At 35.1% G+C, this 16,063-nt stretch overlaps 1 protein-coding gene across 5 annotated transcripts in view; it reads left to right on the top strand.

The window, feature by feature from the left end:
• LOC148598855 (uncharacterized) overlaps positions 1-16,063 on the top strand; it is a 45,934-nt gene that overhangs the window by 18,494 nt on the left and 11,377 nt on the right. For 4 of the 5 annotated variants that reach the window (XM_088561979.1, XM_088561974.1, XM_088561977.1 and 1 more), the window contains exons 3-10: positions 7,349-7,468; positions 8,523-8,726; positions 9,157-9,258; positions 10,037-10,147; positions 11,360-11,541; positions 11,998-12,143; positions 13,763-13,808; positions 15,643-15,663. In XM_088561979.1, coding sequence (XP_088418105.1) covers positions 7,349-7,468; positions 8,523-8,726; positions 9,157-9,258; positions 10,037-10,147; positions 11,360-11,541; positions 11,998-12,143; positions 13,763-13,808; positions 15,643-15,663 — 932 coding nt within the window. The remainder of the gene's footprint in view (positions 1-7,348; positions 7,469-8,522; positions 8,727-9,156; positions 9,259-10,036; positions 10,148-11,359; positions 11,542-11,997; positions 12,144-13,762; positions 13,809-15,642; positions 15,664-16,063) is intronic. The other variant, XM_088561976.1, reaches the window with a different exon arrangement.

The following is a 16,063-nucleotide window of genomic DNA, read 5'->3' as shown; positions in this document are numbered from 1 at the left end:
CTCCGAAAACCGGCTTGTACTGGTGAAATCAGGTTAATTTCATCTGCAAATGAGGTAAGTCTATTATTCAAAATGCTCGTAAAAACTTTACTAAAACAGCTTTATAAACTTATCGGTCTATAGTTCGACGGATCTTGTACATCACCCTTATTCTTATAAATTGGTTGTATCATGCCTAAAGTCCAACTTTCTGGAACTATACGGTATCAAAAATAACGTTAAAGATTTTTACGCATGTGGGAAGCAATATATGAAGGGTACTTTTTAAGTACTCATTCCTGATACAATCGATTCCCATAGCCTTGTTATTAGGCAAATTCTTAATGACCTTTTCTATCTCCGACGCATCAATAGGACAGTTAAGTATGCGGTCAGCAAGATCGCGTTCGCGGAATTCATCGTTATCTGGATCTAGATCATTATCAACTTCGTCTTCTGACGAGTTGATATTTTTAAAATAATCGTATAGTTCATCTAGCGGAACTTTTACATCCGATTTACTAGCATTAGTGCATCGCTTAAGTATTTCCCAAAATTTCTTCTGATTATTCTTCGAGGCTTCTCTTATATCTGCGGATAACTTCGAACGAAAGCTTGAATATGCTTTGTTAAGCACATTCTTGTATTCACGACTTGCTAAGTTCATATTATTTCGATTATCTACGGTCTTATTCAGGCTGTAATTTATTCTAGCCGCATGAAAAGCCTTACGCCTTTTTTTACAATCATTATCAAACCAGGGCGTTTTGGCAGGTGAACCGTCTGTTTCACGTGTCTTATCCGAATGCGCAGATTTAATACCAAACACCATACCTATGGTGTCTATAATGTTGTTGATATCTACTTGACTCGGTACGTCACCGATTTCATGTCTGGCGAATAATTCATCTACTTCGCTGATAATATTTTGCAATCTATCATCAGAGAGAAAATTGTTTACGTATTCCTCTGATTTTTCGCACTTCCAGTTCTTCGCTTGACTGGATTTCGGTTTATTATTTTCGATATCGATCTGCTTACTACCCGTACGATAGTTTTTAAACGAAATATGAAGCTGTTTATGTACATCTGAAAATTGAGGTGAAAAATCTTTAACTTCAAAATCTAAAATATGGAAAAGTAATTTAGAAGACGCTAAGAAATAATCAATTACAGAAACGTCTTGACATGTACATTCACCGGCATGCTTATCTTTACCCAATCTTCCATTTACAATATAGATATTATTTTTTCTACACATATCGAGAAGCATATGACCATAAGTATTTGTTCTAGCAGTACAAGTACTTTTTCTGATTAACTAAGCACCAGCTTTTACAATATTCTCATAATCATACATAAAATTAATAAGATCAACATCGTCTAACATGTCAAAAATATCTAGTAAAGATTTATCAGTTTCAACATAATCTTTTAAAGTTCCAGTTTTGGCATTAAAATCGCCCAAAAGTCCAATAGGATCACCTTGTTCGCATAATTGGAACATTTCTGATTCAATTTCATTGAAGGCGTCCAGAGATGTAAATTTAGTATTCCCTGGAGGGATGTAAATACAACCTAATAACATGTTTCGATCTGTTTTTAAAACACTACGGTCAACTTTAACCCATTGTACGAAATTTTATTCAGTAAATTCCAGTAAATGCTTAAAATTATTTCTAAAAATTGTAATTAAACCACCAGATTTTCTTGTATACGTCTTTCTATATTTTCCAACACAACTGAATTCACTAGGTAAAGCTAAATGATCAAACTCATCAATTTTGGTTTCTTGAAAAAATAGAATATCATAATCATTGAAAATATTTAAAAAGCCAGGATCTCTTATTTGGACAATAATCCACACACATTTAAACAACAAACATTAAGTTTTGAATGTTTTTCATTTATTGTATGTTCTTTATTAACATCACTATGCCGCCTGTCCTAACTGAATTGAACCTGGTTTCGAGGATCGTTTCTACGGTCGCCTGGGTTTCTTGCTCCCCCTTGTCCTCGTGCGTCGTGAACGTACGGCCGTCCGTTTACGAAAAGTTTGTCTTTTACAATATACGCTCTTTGATTTTGGTCCCGCAGTTCCTTCATCCTCGGCACCAATTCGCGACGACGGTCACTGATTTCCTGGGGATATTGTTGGTAAACCTTGTACTGTTTGTCCACTAGTTTCGTACGTGCTGCGTTGATCACCGTGTCCTTGTCCTTATTGTAAACAAATTTTGCCACTATGGATGGAGGTTTTCCGTCTCTCCTCGGTTTCAGACGATGGACATTGTGAAATTGAATGTCGTTTACTTCAAGCTCCTTTGTCAGGAATTGCTTCAAGACATTTTCGGTTTCCTCTTTAACTTCGGGATTCGGCGCATTAACCGGTATGTTTTCAAATATCAGGTTATACTTCATAATACGGGTTTGCTGATCTAGAATGGTTTCATGCATGTCCCTGGTTGCGTTTTCCAATTCATCTCTAGCAAATTCTAGGTCTTGTATTCTATCGTGAAAATCTCTAAATTCGAAGTCCTTCGACTCCATGTACTTGTCATGTTCTGTAACTGATTTTTTCAATTGGTCGATTTCTTTTTCAACTGAATCAAATCTATCTTCTATGTTTCGCAACCTGTCATTTATACTATCCAACATATTTAACTTGTTTAAACGTACATGAATGTCACTGAGTATCGATTCTATGCTTGGCCCAGACTGTTGTTGACGTACCACTGTTTGTGTATTAAATTGTCCTTGACCCTGGTCACTGAGAAATACCTGCGGTGCATTCAGGTGTGAATAATTGGTGTGTATCGGGGTCGATGTCTGCATTTGCGGTCCTAATTGCGGTTGTATATTCATATTCGGCGGAGATACATTTGGAATAAATGGCACTGGTCCATACAATGTTTCGTTAGCATTACGAAGCGCATTATAAGTCATGTTATTTGTAGGCGTGCTCGACATGATGTATGACGCACTCACCGAACTGTCCTGGCGCCTCCTTTTATTCCTTCTACCGCCCATAAAACATATATCTGAATGATGCCATGAAGTCCTCGGTTCCAAACTACCAATCTCAGCTGGTTTCTGGCAACTTATAGTTGTTATGAATACACAAAACACAAAAACTGACCGGGACAACATTACCCGTGGCCACTCATGTCCGCCATCTTTCCTTTTCTGTATATTGGCTGAGTGTGACACGCTCAGGTATTAAGTACATTACACGGATAATACAGATTTTACTAATTAAGTTAACGTTGTAAACACATTAATTAATTTTATTTCTAGGTGACTATGATATGAAAATCACAAATACTTTACAAGATTATGTCGTTTAGAAAAAGAAAAAAATACTTGTATTGAGCATGATTTTACAAGAACACTAAACATTTAATTATTGAAATAAAAATATGATTGTCCTTGTGTCATTCACCTATTTGTATATTTATAAACTAACAATGGATATTTTGAAAATGAAAGTAATAATATTTTTGGAATAAAATTTCAGAAGATTCTAAAAAGTTACGACATTCCAAAATAAAACACTTTTAAAGCAATCCATTTTCGGGAATTACATGTAAATTAATTTTAATTAAAAAGTCTGACTCGTGAAATGAAAAGTTATGATTTAACGTCAACGGTATAAAAAAAAAATTTAAGAAAGCATAATTTTACATTTCTATATGTCTCTTAAAGTTACATGTTTTTGAATGACGGTGTCGAATTTTAAATACTTTGAAGTATTATTGCTCTTCTTATTATCTATGCAAGTAAGACACCTTGTTCGTCGATCGGTAATTGTTGCAGTGTCAACGAAATGTCAATTTACCTCATACGATGCTCAAAACACAGGGACACACCTTGTGATAAAACGTGAAACACATTGATTGGTCGACGATATTACAAAGGCGTTTATCAAATTTGCACTCAAAGTATTCTAATAGTTTTTGGTTTAAAGTACTTTGTTCTTTTTTTAGAATTATTACGTAAGAAACCCGTCAGTAAAATGAGTAGTTCGCAAGTACTCGAGTTTCTTGAACATTTAATTAACAATTTGTATGCTACTGTTATTATATAATAACGGAACTAATCGTAGTCAAAATTGTTGAACTAAGTGAAGAAAAAAAGAAACGGAAGAAATACGTCATTCTATTGTCTATGGTGCGCTAAATCTTAAAGAACTAACTGCATATTCAACTTATGAGGGGAAATTTTCACCCATCACTATAGTTGGCTAACGTGTGCTCGGATAATACACGGTTAAATCCGTTGCCATTTGAAAACTCATGAAGTACGCGGTTCAATAATTCTGGATCATATATTATCTTCCAACGGTGCTTCCCGCTCTCAAATTGTGTTGAAATGACACGATATCGAAATTGGTTATTTATAGACCGTAAGTTGCACATGTCTGCTTCAAATCCGTTCTTTCACTTAGAAAATACAACGGCGTTAAATAGATTGTCAGTAAAATAAGGAGTTCGCAAATACTCGATTTTCTTGAATATTGTAATTTACAATTCGTAACAATCTGGTGACAGGTCAGGTGTATGATATTATTACATGATACATGTACATGTAGCAACTGGAAATGATAAAATTAAGGCCTTATGAATTTCTTTAAAAATTATATCAACTTTGGTTTCCGATTAATCCAGGTTTACATTTTGATGATACTAAATAATGGTAGATTTAAATACGATGGGGACCGTAAGAAATAGAAAAAAAAGGTTAAAGCATTTAATTCATATAAAAACCTAATTGTATCAATTCCTAAGTAAACACCTGGTGGTGTCACAATTTTGGCTTGAGACCAATAATACATGACAGAAAATTGATTCTCACGGTCAAGGCAATGATTGACACATTGTTCTTTTATTTGTCAACGGTATGAACATTGTAATAAAATTGCCAATCATGGATTAAATCCAATCAACAGGTTATCACGCATCCACCGGATACCATTGGCGTGGACACTATACTGTCCACCTGACACGTTGGGCACGTGGACATCTGTCCACCGTGGGCATTAAGTGTGGGCAAAGTGTGGTCAACTTGATTTGTCCACCGTGGGCGAGTGGCATCGTCAAAATGGTCGTTAGCTGTAGTGTACATACAAAGTAACAAAAGCAAATGTGCAACTCCCACTCCATTGAAAATTGGGAGCATGGACCAGGTGCACCGGTAGGGTAAGCATCCTCTGCTTTCCAGAAACACCCACTGAGTTGTTCATAGAAAGTCAAGTCCGGGGTAGACGAGAGAAGAAAGGAAAACCATGACAGGTTGAACAAATCAGTTTTCATAGTACAGATGGATTTGTTTGTTTGTTTGTTGGGGTTTAACGTCCGAGCAGCAATATTTCAGCTATATTCAGACGATGAACATGAAATGGATGATAAAATGAACATGAAATGAAAAAAAGAAAGGATGGGTCTCAAGGATAATAGGGTCGACAAATTTTGATTGCCACTGGAAAAAGGGGGGATGGGTAAGGTCGGGCAATTTAGCCTCCTGTGGCGGAGTGCAAAGGTTCCTACTCCTATCGAATACCACAGCAGGGTTCTTTAATGTGCGAGGAACGTGGCATCTTTCCAAACGCGGTGCACCACTATGGTTTGCGGTCAGGTTTTCCGTATTATAGCCTGACAACCCCAGCATGTAACAGGCCAGGGGTACCCCATTCCACCACCTGGGGCACACATCCCAGTTGCTCTGTGGGCAGAGCGCCTAGTCCCCGGCTAGGTTTCTGAGCACTATTTAGTCGCCTTATACGACAAGCTTAGCGCTGCTGCAGGCCTATTCTTTTAACACCCGGACCTGCACGGGGCTAGTACAGATGGATAAATGTCTTATAACCAACTCGGGTAATATTGGCATGTACATACATGCACGAGATAAATGTATGTGATAAATCCTTTTATCATTTAAAATTATTGTGAAAGTTGTTCGTGTCTTTTTGTGATGAGTGCAAACACAGCCATCAGTGCATACAGGTAAATTGTGTGCATACATGTGTTTAGAAAGTAGAGGTTGCCTTTAAGCAGAAGCTTGCTATGGACAATGCAGTACTGCATTAGAAATGAAGTTGTCTGGAACATTATGCCTCCTTCATATACATGTACATTGTATGTTTACAGGTATTACATGTACACTTCATACATGTATAAGAAACTTGTACAATGCAAATCATACTGGAATTGAACAATTCAAATGAAAATTCGAAAGGGATTGTAATACATGTACATGTAGCATTTGCTTTTCTATGTGAATTTATTTATATAATTTATAAGTGCTCTGTATGTGAATTAAGAATAAGGTTGTTGTTATATTAGCAGGATGACCCCAAATTTTTTACCCAGAAAAATGATAAACCCTCAAAGCAATATAGTTATTGGGGATATTTTCTTGAATTTTGCCTTGAAATAACAAGAAAAGTATAAAAACATCCCAATATTGTTCTTTGACAACTCAGTGTATACGTGTTTTACCTTCATCATCCGGGGAAGCAGGTCTAGGAGTTGGATCACTCCATTCATAGCAAGAACACCATATTTATTTGTGCAATATTATCAGGAAATATTGATTTTCTTTTATCTTTATGGGAATTATGCCCCTTTGAATTTAAAAACTTACCATAAATCATAATGTATCAGCTTGTCATTATAACTACTCTGAAACTACCCACTAGAATTTCATTAACTTGGTACATGTACATGTATGTAGCAAGAACACAAGATGTGGTTGTGGATATTATCAGGAAATTTTTATAATTCTCTCATTTTTATGGGAGTTATAGGTCCCTTTGAAATTAGAAATTTACCAAAAATTATCATATGTCAGCTTGTCATTGCAACTTCTCATAAACTACTTTAATAATTGAATTTTGTGAAACTTGTTATTTTGCAAGATCACCATATGTCATTGTGCATATTATCAGGAAATTTTGATTCTATGATTTTCATAGGAGTTATGCTCCTTTGACCTTAGATATTTACAGAAAATCATCATGTATCAGTTTGTCATTACAACTCCTCCAAAACTTCCCAACAGAAATTTCTTAAAACATAGTACATGTATGTAATAAGAACAATATATGTTGTTGTGCATATTATCAGGAAATGTTTATTCTCTAATTTTTATGGGAATCATGTTCTGTTCTGTATCTCCATCCGTAACACCTGTTTTGTTGCATTTTCCTCCACAACTATAAATCACATCTTCAGTGCAAGGCAGGTAAGACATCAATTGGTCTAATGTGTTAATCATGTCAAGTGCATTTTGGTCTCTGATAAAAATCTTATTTGATGAAAAAAATGTACATGAATTAATTGTATTTAATTGCTAATGACTATTTTTACAGGTATTTATAATGAAAGCTTTAGAAATTCCTGCTGGATATGTTTAGACAGCCATACACCTATGATTAATGATTCCATTGATGAAGGACCAGAGGAAGAGCTGAATGGAGAAGATAAAACAGGTATAGAATAATGGTGTAAGAAAGTCATCCTAAATTGAGAATGCCAGGGGATGGAAATCATATGGTTCATGTGTATGAACAAACACAGTTGTCTGGACATTTTACTGCATGACAACCTCAAACATAACTTTGAGTTTAGTATTAAAAGCGAAACATCTTTTCATGTAAAAATACCAATAAACAATTGCAAATGCACAATGCATCTAGTTCTAAATGATGAAAATGTTAATAAGGCCTAAAATAGAAGATTTGACATTGTAATGCAGTGTTTTGAGATCATGTAAGCAAACTATAAAATGCACATTGGTCTTTGGATTTCAATATGATCTACATCGGTAATTCTGGAAGGGAAAATGAAACTAGAACAAGACTCATAAACCCTCAAAAGTCTTGTTTTTCCACGATTAGGACTCAAAGCAGGCACTGTTCATGTATATTTGTATGATGCTCTCTGATAGAATTAGACTGTTGTCTGTTGTCATATTGTGTAGATGGGATTGTCATGGAGTCAATCCATTGAAGTAATTTAAAATCAGTAGCCACTACATCCTTGCCAAGCAAAGTTGAGATCTGATTCACTGAGACATTTCATAATTTGATTTGTTGCCTCTTCAATGGTTAAAGAAAAGAAAGATTTTAAATGTATTTTATTGGCGTTACCCTTTCTTATTAGATACATACATACATACATACTGACAGATGTACATAGAAACATATCCTCTCCAGGTCCTTATATACTTATGAGGTCATTCATTTATGCTTGTTTCGTACTATTATCAAACATGTAATTGTTATCTAGATGAGAAACTTGATTTTTGCCTTGGTTGTCTGTCACTAATCTTTTACTTTGTAGCTCACATGTTGTGCAGTGGATTGAAAGGGTTATTCATTCTGTTATTTATTTAGTTCTATTTGCAGAGAAAGAATAAAATTTTCACAACCTCCGACATTGAGGTATTTCCTATAGAATGGAGGCATGTTAGTTTGATAGATTACTTTTTCCCTCTTTTTAATATCAGCCATTTATCACTTTGATGGTTATCTTTATTTTCAGATGATGTGTTTGTTGAAACTCCGTCTTCCAAGATAATGAATGGTGATATGAACAGTCATGTATTTAATCATAAACGGTCAGACTCAACAGCTACTACAGCGTCAGAACGAGAATTTAAACGAAGTTTCCAAACAAGGAGAAAATGCTTCGTACAGAGAAATGACAGTCAACAGGAATATGAACGGATGTCTTGTCGAGTTTTTGGTAGGCTGCAGATTTTCTTTCGATGTATATTTTAAATCATATTCTCCTGATTTTGTCCAGCTGAATTCATATTGATGATTACTTGAATAGGATTTCTTAATGCATTATGCAATAAAGTTGGCAAAATATGTCATAAGTATCTATAGAATATCCCTATGCCTTGTAACTACAAATGCATGCTGTAAACCAGATACTTTTCACATTTTAGGATGCCAATTCAATTTTTTCAAACATATTTATTTCAGTAAAGAATTAGACTATTTGCAGAGGTTCAGTTTGCACAGTTGTTAGGGCTTGCAAAATTAGCAAAACTGAATCGATCGCAAAAACAATTTTTTTTATGGTATGTACCTTAGAAAAAGGTTATTCTGACCAGTTCAGCATTATACTGTAGGAGGTTTGATTTTATTTTCCATCTTATTTATAACAGATAATGAGAAGGTTGTGACGATGCAGAAGAAGGAGAATGAAACAGGGTTTGGGTTACATATCCTAGATACACAGCCTGTAATCATTTCAGGTGTTGATACAAGTAGGTAAAGAGGAGTCATCTCCTCATTATAATTTCTAGTGTCAATAGAGGTAGGTAATGAGGAGTCGTTCTCATTATAATTTCTAGTGTCAATAGATGTAGGTAAAGAGGTGTCATCTCTTCATTATAATTTCTTTTGTCAATAGAGGTAGGTAAAGAGGAGTCATCTCATAATTTCTAGTGTCAATAGAGGTAGGTAATGAGGACTTGTTCTCCTCATTATAATTTCTAGTGTCAATAGAGGTGGGTAAAGAGAAGTCTTCTTTTCATTATTATTTCTAGTGTCAATAGAGATAGCTAAAGAGGAGTCTTCATCTCATTATCATTTTTAGTGTCAATAGAGATAGATAGAAGGGAGTGATCTGCTCAATATTATTTGTGGTGTTGAAAGTGATAGGTAAAAAAAGTAGCCTCTTCGTACATATCTTAGATACACAATCTATTATCATCTCTGGTTGTTAAAGGTAAATAAAAAAACTGCTTCCTTTTTGCTCTCAAAGCCTTTGTAAGACACCCTTTTAGAATAATTGGTATGAAATGGGCATGTTTAGTCAGTGATATTCTTGATCAAAAAAGACATATGGGCACAACAATGAACAATAGTAAAAGCAGATAATCAAAACTCATATTAAGTTCATGAGAATATACATTGCAAGGTTAAATATTTGATAATTATAGTTAATTTGATTTAACACTATACATGTTTATCCTACACGAACAGCAGTTACATATATATAATAGTATATTGCTTGTAAATTGTAATTATATCTTATATCAGACAGTCCAGCATGCAGAGCAGGTGTAAAGGAAGGACAAATACTTTTAATGGTAAATGGTGTGTCAGTTTTGGATGCTTCACATGATAGGATTATCTCCCTTGTTCAACAAAGTAAGCATCGTAGATATTCTTGTATTAACATCTCTTGTTCAACAGAATAAACATTGTCTCACCACTTTTAACGTTTCCATTACTTTACATGTTAAAAAGTAATATTCAAAATTTCACTGAGATTTCCCAGGACAAGTGACATCTTAATTTTGCATAGCATTTCAAAGATTAGAAAATAAGGCTTTCATTACCAGTATACTAATGATATGATGATTGGAAAAGTTTTTCACAAAATTAACTTGAGGAAATGATACTGAAAATCCAAATGTTTACCTTTTGTGCTAACTGACAGCATGGAGGCAAATTACTCGCACATGTAGACAATATTCATACACTTACTCATACACTTTTGTAGTATCTTAACAAATATGATTTTAAAGTGAACATTCTTAGCTTTATTTTGACAACTTTTGATCAACATTCACACATAGTATGCACTTACAATGCCATAGATCTAGGTTCAGTGTTTTTTTTTGTACCACATAGAGGGGTGGCCATTTGACCCGGGAGTGGTCAGTGAGAACTAGATATTCTTTTTATTATCTCCCTTGTTCAACAGAGTCAGAATTGTGGTAGCCTCAATAACTCAGGTTTAATCTGTTTATATAAGAGCCTGGTTTCATTCCATAGAACTTCAATGCAAGGGTCACTAGAACTGAATGATTATGAGTGGGTATTTCAAATTTAATATGAACATGACTATCACTGAAGTGTGTCATATTTAGACAGTAACATTCACTAATGATAGCCAAATTTCAAAAGGGCCGAATTCATACATTCACATATTGATTAATTCTAGTTGTGGATGTCCCTTCTTCAACTGAATGCTACTTATATAAAATTGTCTCATGCTTCAACAGATGGAAGAGTATTCAAGGGAACCAAAATTCTAGTGGAAATCAAAAGAATGTAATCAAGGGACCAGACATTGAAAATAGACAAACACAACAAAGAACATAAAATAACCAAAATAATACATACAAAGTAACAAAGTAAATGAGCAACTTGGACTCCACTAAAAATTGGGCGCATGGACCAGGTGCACTGGTAGGGTAAGCGTTCTTTGCTTTTCTAGAAACACCCACCGAATAGCTTATAAAAAGTTTAGTGAGATAGAGAGTTCTTGTTCGTATTTCAACTTTTTATGATGAACTTCATTTTTTTCCTGAAAGATTTTCAGTCTATTTTTATCTTCATTTTTCTTTATTTTAGGTTCTAAGACACTCCAAGTGGAAGTTGCCAATACTGATATCCATTACATTCGAGACCTACAGAAACCAGTTATGTCTGGTTATCTGTACAAACAGAAAGAATCTACATTCATCAAGTCATGGAAAAGGCGCTACTGTGTTCTTCGTCAGGATAACTGCCTTTACTATTTCAAAAATGAAGGGGTATAATGTCCTTAAATTTCTCTTTTTACATTCTTAATGGTTGTATGACTTGACATTGTAATGCAATGTTTTGATTGATGATTTATTTTGATTGTATATTTCATACACTTTATGAGTGGATAATATATAGATAAAAATCCCTGATATTCCCTCTGTCTATATTTGGTTTTAATTTTCTTTGCCACTTTCAAATTGATATGTTGAATTTTCAGCCCAGATAGAAGAAAGTATACAAAAAATATCTAAATTCCATTGATGGGATTGATATAAATACTTGTATCATAATCTCTCTGTCAGGTTTTAGACATTGGATGCCACATCAATCTTACAGTTAAACCCCAGTTTCATGGTTTAATTTGCCTAAATAACAATTACCAATGTGGACCAATGACATCTATTTCATAAATTAGACCCACTTGGTGTCATGTTAATGTTGAACTTTAACCTCTACTTTAGGATTTAGACCCTCTGGGTGCCATACCAATGCTGAACTATCTAGTTTCCAGACACCAGGATAATAATAAGGACAACTGCTTTAAGGCAGAGAAATATGGAGCTAAAACATACTACTTCAGTGTAGACAATCGAGATGACATGGCAAGGTCAGTTAAATGAATTCTCCAAGGTCACGGTATATGGCAAGGTCAGTTAAATTAATTATCCAAAGTCAGGGTTTATGACAAGGTCAGTTAAATGAATTATCTAAGGTCAGGGTATATGGCAAGGTCAGATAAATGAATTATCCAAGGTCAGGATATATTGCAAGGTCAGATAAATGCAAACTCCAAGGTCAGGGTATATTGCAAGGACAGTTAAATGAATTCTTCAAGGTCAGGGTATATGGTAAGGTCAGATAAATGAATTCTTCCAAGTAAGTGTACACAATCGAAATGATATGTCAGTTGTCAGTTCCCATCTTTCATAGACTATCTTTGTTTTTCTTCAGACATGTATTGTCTTCAGTAAGTGACACAGCTAGTGTCTTGATAGAAGGAGGAACTGTTTTTCCTACAACACCAGACTTCACCCAAAATCTTTTCTACAAACTAGTCTGTATACTAAATACTTTAAATTCAGAAAATAGATTTGAGATTCATGAGTTTTAAAGTATATACTTGTACATACATGTATATCTTGAAAATACGGTTCACTGCACTGTCATCTGAGTTTATTTCTAAATAAACATAAAAGGCAACTGAACACTAGATACTCCACAAATGACTACCAGTTTGTCAAGCCATGAACACTAGATACTCACAAGTGACAACCAGTTTGTCAAGCCATGCTTCAAATTTCAGAAAACCTAGTTGTTTGTTTTAGTAATACTTGTAATATATGGTGTGTCCAAATATAATGTAGGATAATTCACAAATTCTTCCATTTTTTTTCTCTATGGGGTTGCCCTTGTATTCTTAGTTTTATGGTGTCTGTATTTGGTGGGTGTATGGTATGTCCAAATATAATGTAGGAGAATTCACAAATTCTTCCATTGATTTTTTATACATTTGTGGCACTGTGTTTTGACCTTGTTGAAGAAGACTCCCTATTGTTTTTGTTTTTTTTTCTTGTTTGTCATTTCAGAATAGGCTTTTTATATGAAATTGTGGTTATATAATGGTATCAAGCTTTTGCTGTCAGCATTGTTGTCTTCATTGGAAGGCTTCGATTGACTTTAGTTATTGTATCTCAAACTATGTAAGAATTAAGGACCAAAAAGGGGCCTGAAACAAGCACTTTCATGATGTCCAGACAATAACTTGACTATTACATTAGTGAATGGACCTCCCTTATATTGTACCCCAAGGTGCCATACCAGAGCAAGAAGGCTGGGATTGATTTTGGGGGTTGTGACTTGGGACCATTTAGGAATTAGGGCCAAAATAGGTGCCAGAAGCAAGTATTTTCATGACTTCTTGACTTTAACTTGGCATAAGAGTGAATTGATCACTGAAATTTTATAATGTGTCATTTTACAAAAGGAAGGCTGAGATTGATTTTGGGGTTTGTACTGGAACCTTTTATGAATTAAGGGACCAATAAGGAGTCAATTTGATTCTGATCAAATTCTTATTTTCACAATCACAATTCAGAGCTGTATCAAGCTTGACTGGTGTGTCCATGCATGTCCCAACTATTCAAGTTTCAACCTCTCTGTTCATTATTTTTCATGTTCAACACTCAGTTTCACTATATTACATCAGTGTATCAATTTGTTTTACAGATGGGTTGGTGCAATGAATGAGGCATCCATGCTTTCTAAAAAAAGAGTAAGTAAATTAGAATTTTATTGAATAGGGATGTTTTTTTCTCACTTCAACATGTGTGTTTAGTGTGTTAAATGTATGTAATTGACATTACTCTAAATTTTTTTATACAGTTAAATGCATCTTTAAGTAATACTTAATACGTGTACCATCATGTTCTTTAGATTGATTTTATGTAATATTGTGTGAAGGGCAGAAAAACAAAAATGTTTGCTTATTATTTCATTATCACAATTTAAAGAAAGGCACATTATCTATATTCATTTTGTACCTATCCAGTGAAATATATCCTAATCCTTTCATATTGGTTGTAAGTTTAGTGTTTAGCTCACCTGGCCAAAGGCCAGGTGAGCTATTGCCAAAGGCCAGGTGAGCTATTGCCAAAGGCCAGGTGAGCTATTGCCATAGGCCAGGTGAGCTATTGCCAAAGGCCAGGTGAGCTATTGCCATAGGCCAGGTCAGCTATTGCCGAAGGCCAGGTGAGCTATTGCCGAAGGTCAGGTGAGCTATTGCCAAAGGCCAGGTGAGCTATTGCCATAGGCCAGGTGAGCTATTGCCAAAGGCCAGGTGAGCTATTGCCATAGGCCAGGTCAGCTATTGCCAAAGGCCAGGTCAGCTATTGCCGAAGGTCAGGTGAGCTATTGCCAAAGGCCAGGTGAGCTATTGCCATAGGCCAGGTGAGCTATTGCCAAAGGCCAGGTCAGCTATTGCCATAGGCCAGGTGAGCTATTGCCAATGGCCAGGTCAGCTATTGCCAAAGGTCAGGTGAGCTATTGCCAAAGGCCAGGTCAGCTATTGCCATAGGCCAGGTCAGCTGTTGCCAAAGGCCAGGTCAGCTATTGCCATAGGCCAGGTCAGCTATTGCCAAAGGCCAGGTCAGCTATTGCCGAAGGTCAGGTGAGCTATTGCCAAAGGCCAGGTGAGCTATTGCCATAGGCCAGGTGAGCTATTGCCAAAGGCCAGGTCAGCTATTGCCATAGGCCAGGTCAGCTATTGCCAAAGGCCAGGTCAGCTATTGCCAAAGGCCAGGTGAGCTATTGCCATCACTTGGCATCCTTTGTCTTCATTGTTGTCGTTGTCCGTCAACGTCATCCGTTGTCATCGTTAACAATTATACAGAACTTTTCTCCTCTGACATTACTTGACCAATCAGAACCAAACTTGGTACAAGTGTTCCTTGGGGTATCCTGCATAGAACTGATGAAGGGATTTTTGATCTGTCAAAAAACATGTCTTCTGTTACACATTCTTTAGTCTGGGTATTTCAAAAACAACTTCCATTATCAATATTTCATGAGTGTTTAATATACCAAAAATAATTCGTATATTGGTATGGTGCTATCATTGTTGTCATCCGTGTCTTTGTCGGTGTTTGTAGACACTTGGTTTTTGTGTGATTACATGAGTATTGGTTGATCTTTATAAAATTTTATAAAAGGTTCCAAACCTGAAAAGGATGGTTGGTATTGATTTTTAGAATTTTAGAATTAGGGCCAAAAATAGGGCCTAATGCAAGCATTTCATTTTACACTGCTATTACAGATGAGTTTGTATGATAAAATTTGAATCACCTTGTCTGTCTGTCTGTCCATCAATCATTACACCTTTCCAAAACTTATGTGCAATTATTGCCACTCCTAATTATTATTATTTTTTTTTAATTTGATATATGGCTTTGTGTAGATGGGGCATATGTTGAATGTGCTTTTAGTTGCTGTTAAATATTGACTTCCTGTAGGAGTTGGGGTATAGCACAACATGTGCAGCTTAATGTTTCCCTTGCAATCCATGTAAAAACACTCGATAATCATTAATATTTACTTTTTTCAATTTTTAGGGTTCTACTTATATCAAAAGTGTAAGAAATAATACTAATTTGGCTAGTTGCTGGCAAACCTTGATAATTCCTATAATTTTGCATTTTAAGGTGGACTTATACACAAAACTGATAGATGAAAGTATTATGATATTTTTTGTTATACTTATGCCTGGGGACGAATGTGGTTGAGAATTTATAAATATGTTCATTAAACAGGATTTCCATGTAAGATCTGTTATAACTATGGCACAAAATGTTGAATTGTTTTTACTGTTGCTTTTAACCTTCCTATATAATGGTTTTTACTTTTATATTTGTTTAGAAGAAATTGTTCAGTTTTAAATTCAATTAACTTCAAACCTAATGAGAGAAATTTGTAGGAGTTATTTATTCATTTCAGCGAATTTGAAGGTGTTTACTGTAAATTCAGTAGTTGTTG

Source organism: Perna viridis, chromosome 14, assembly GCF_037379345.1.
Source record: "Perna viridis isolate PV_CMFRI_1.1 ecotype Kerala chromosome 14, ASM3737934v1, whole genome shotgun sequence".
NCBI classification, from domain to species: domain Eukaryota; kingdom Metazoa; phylum Mollusca; class Bivalvia; order Mytilida; family Mytilidae; genus Perna; species Perna viridis.
This window is presented reverse-complemented; position numbering and strand designations above follow the sequence as displayed.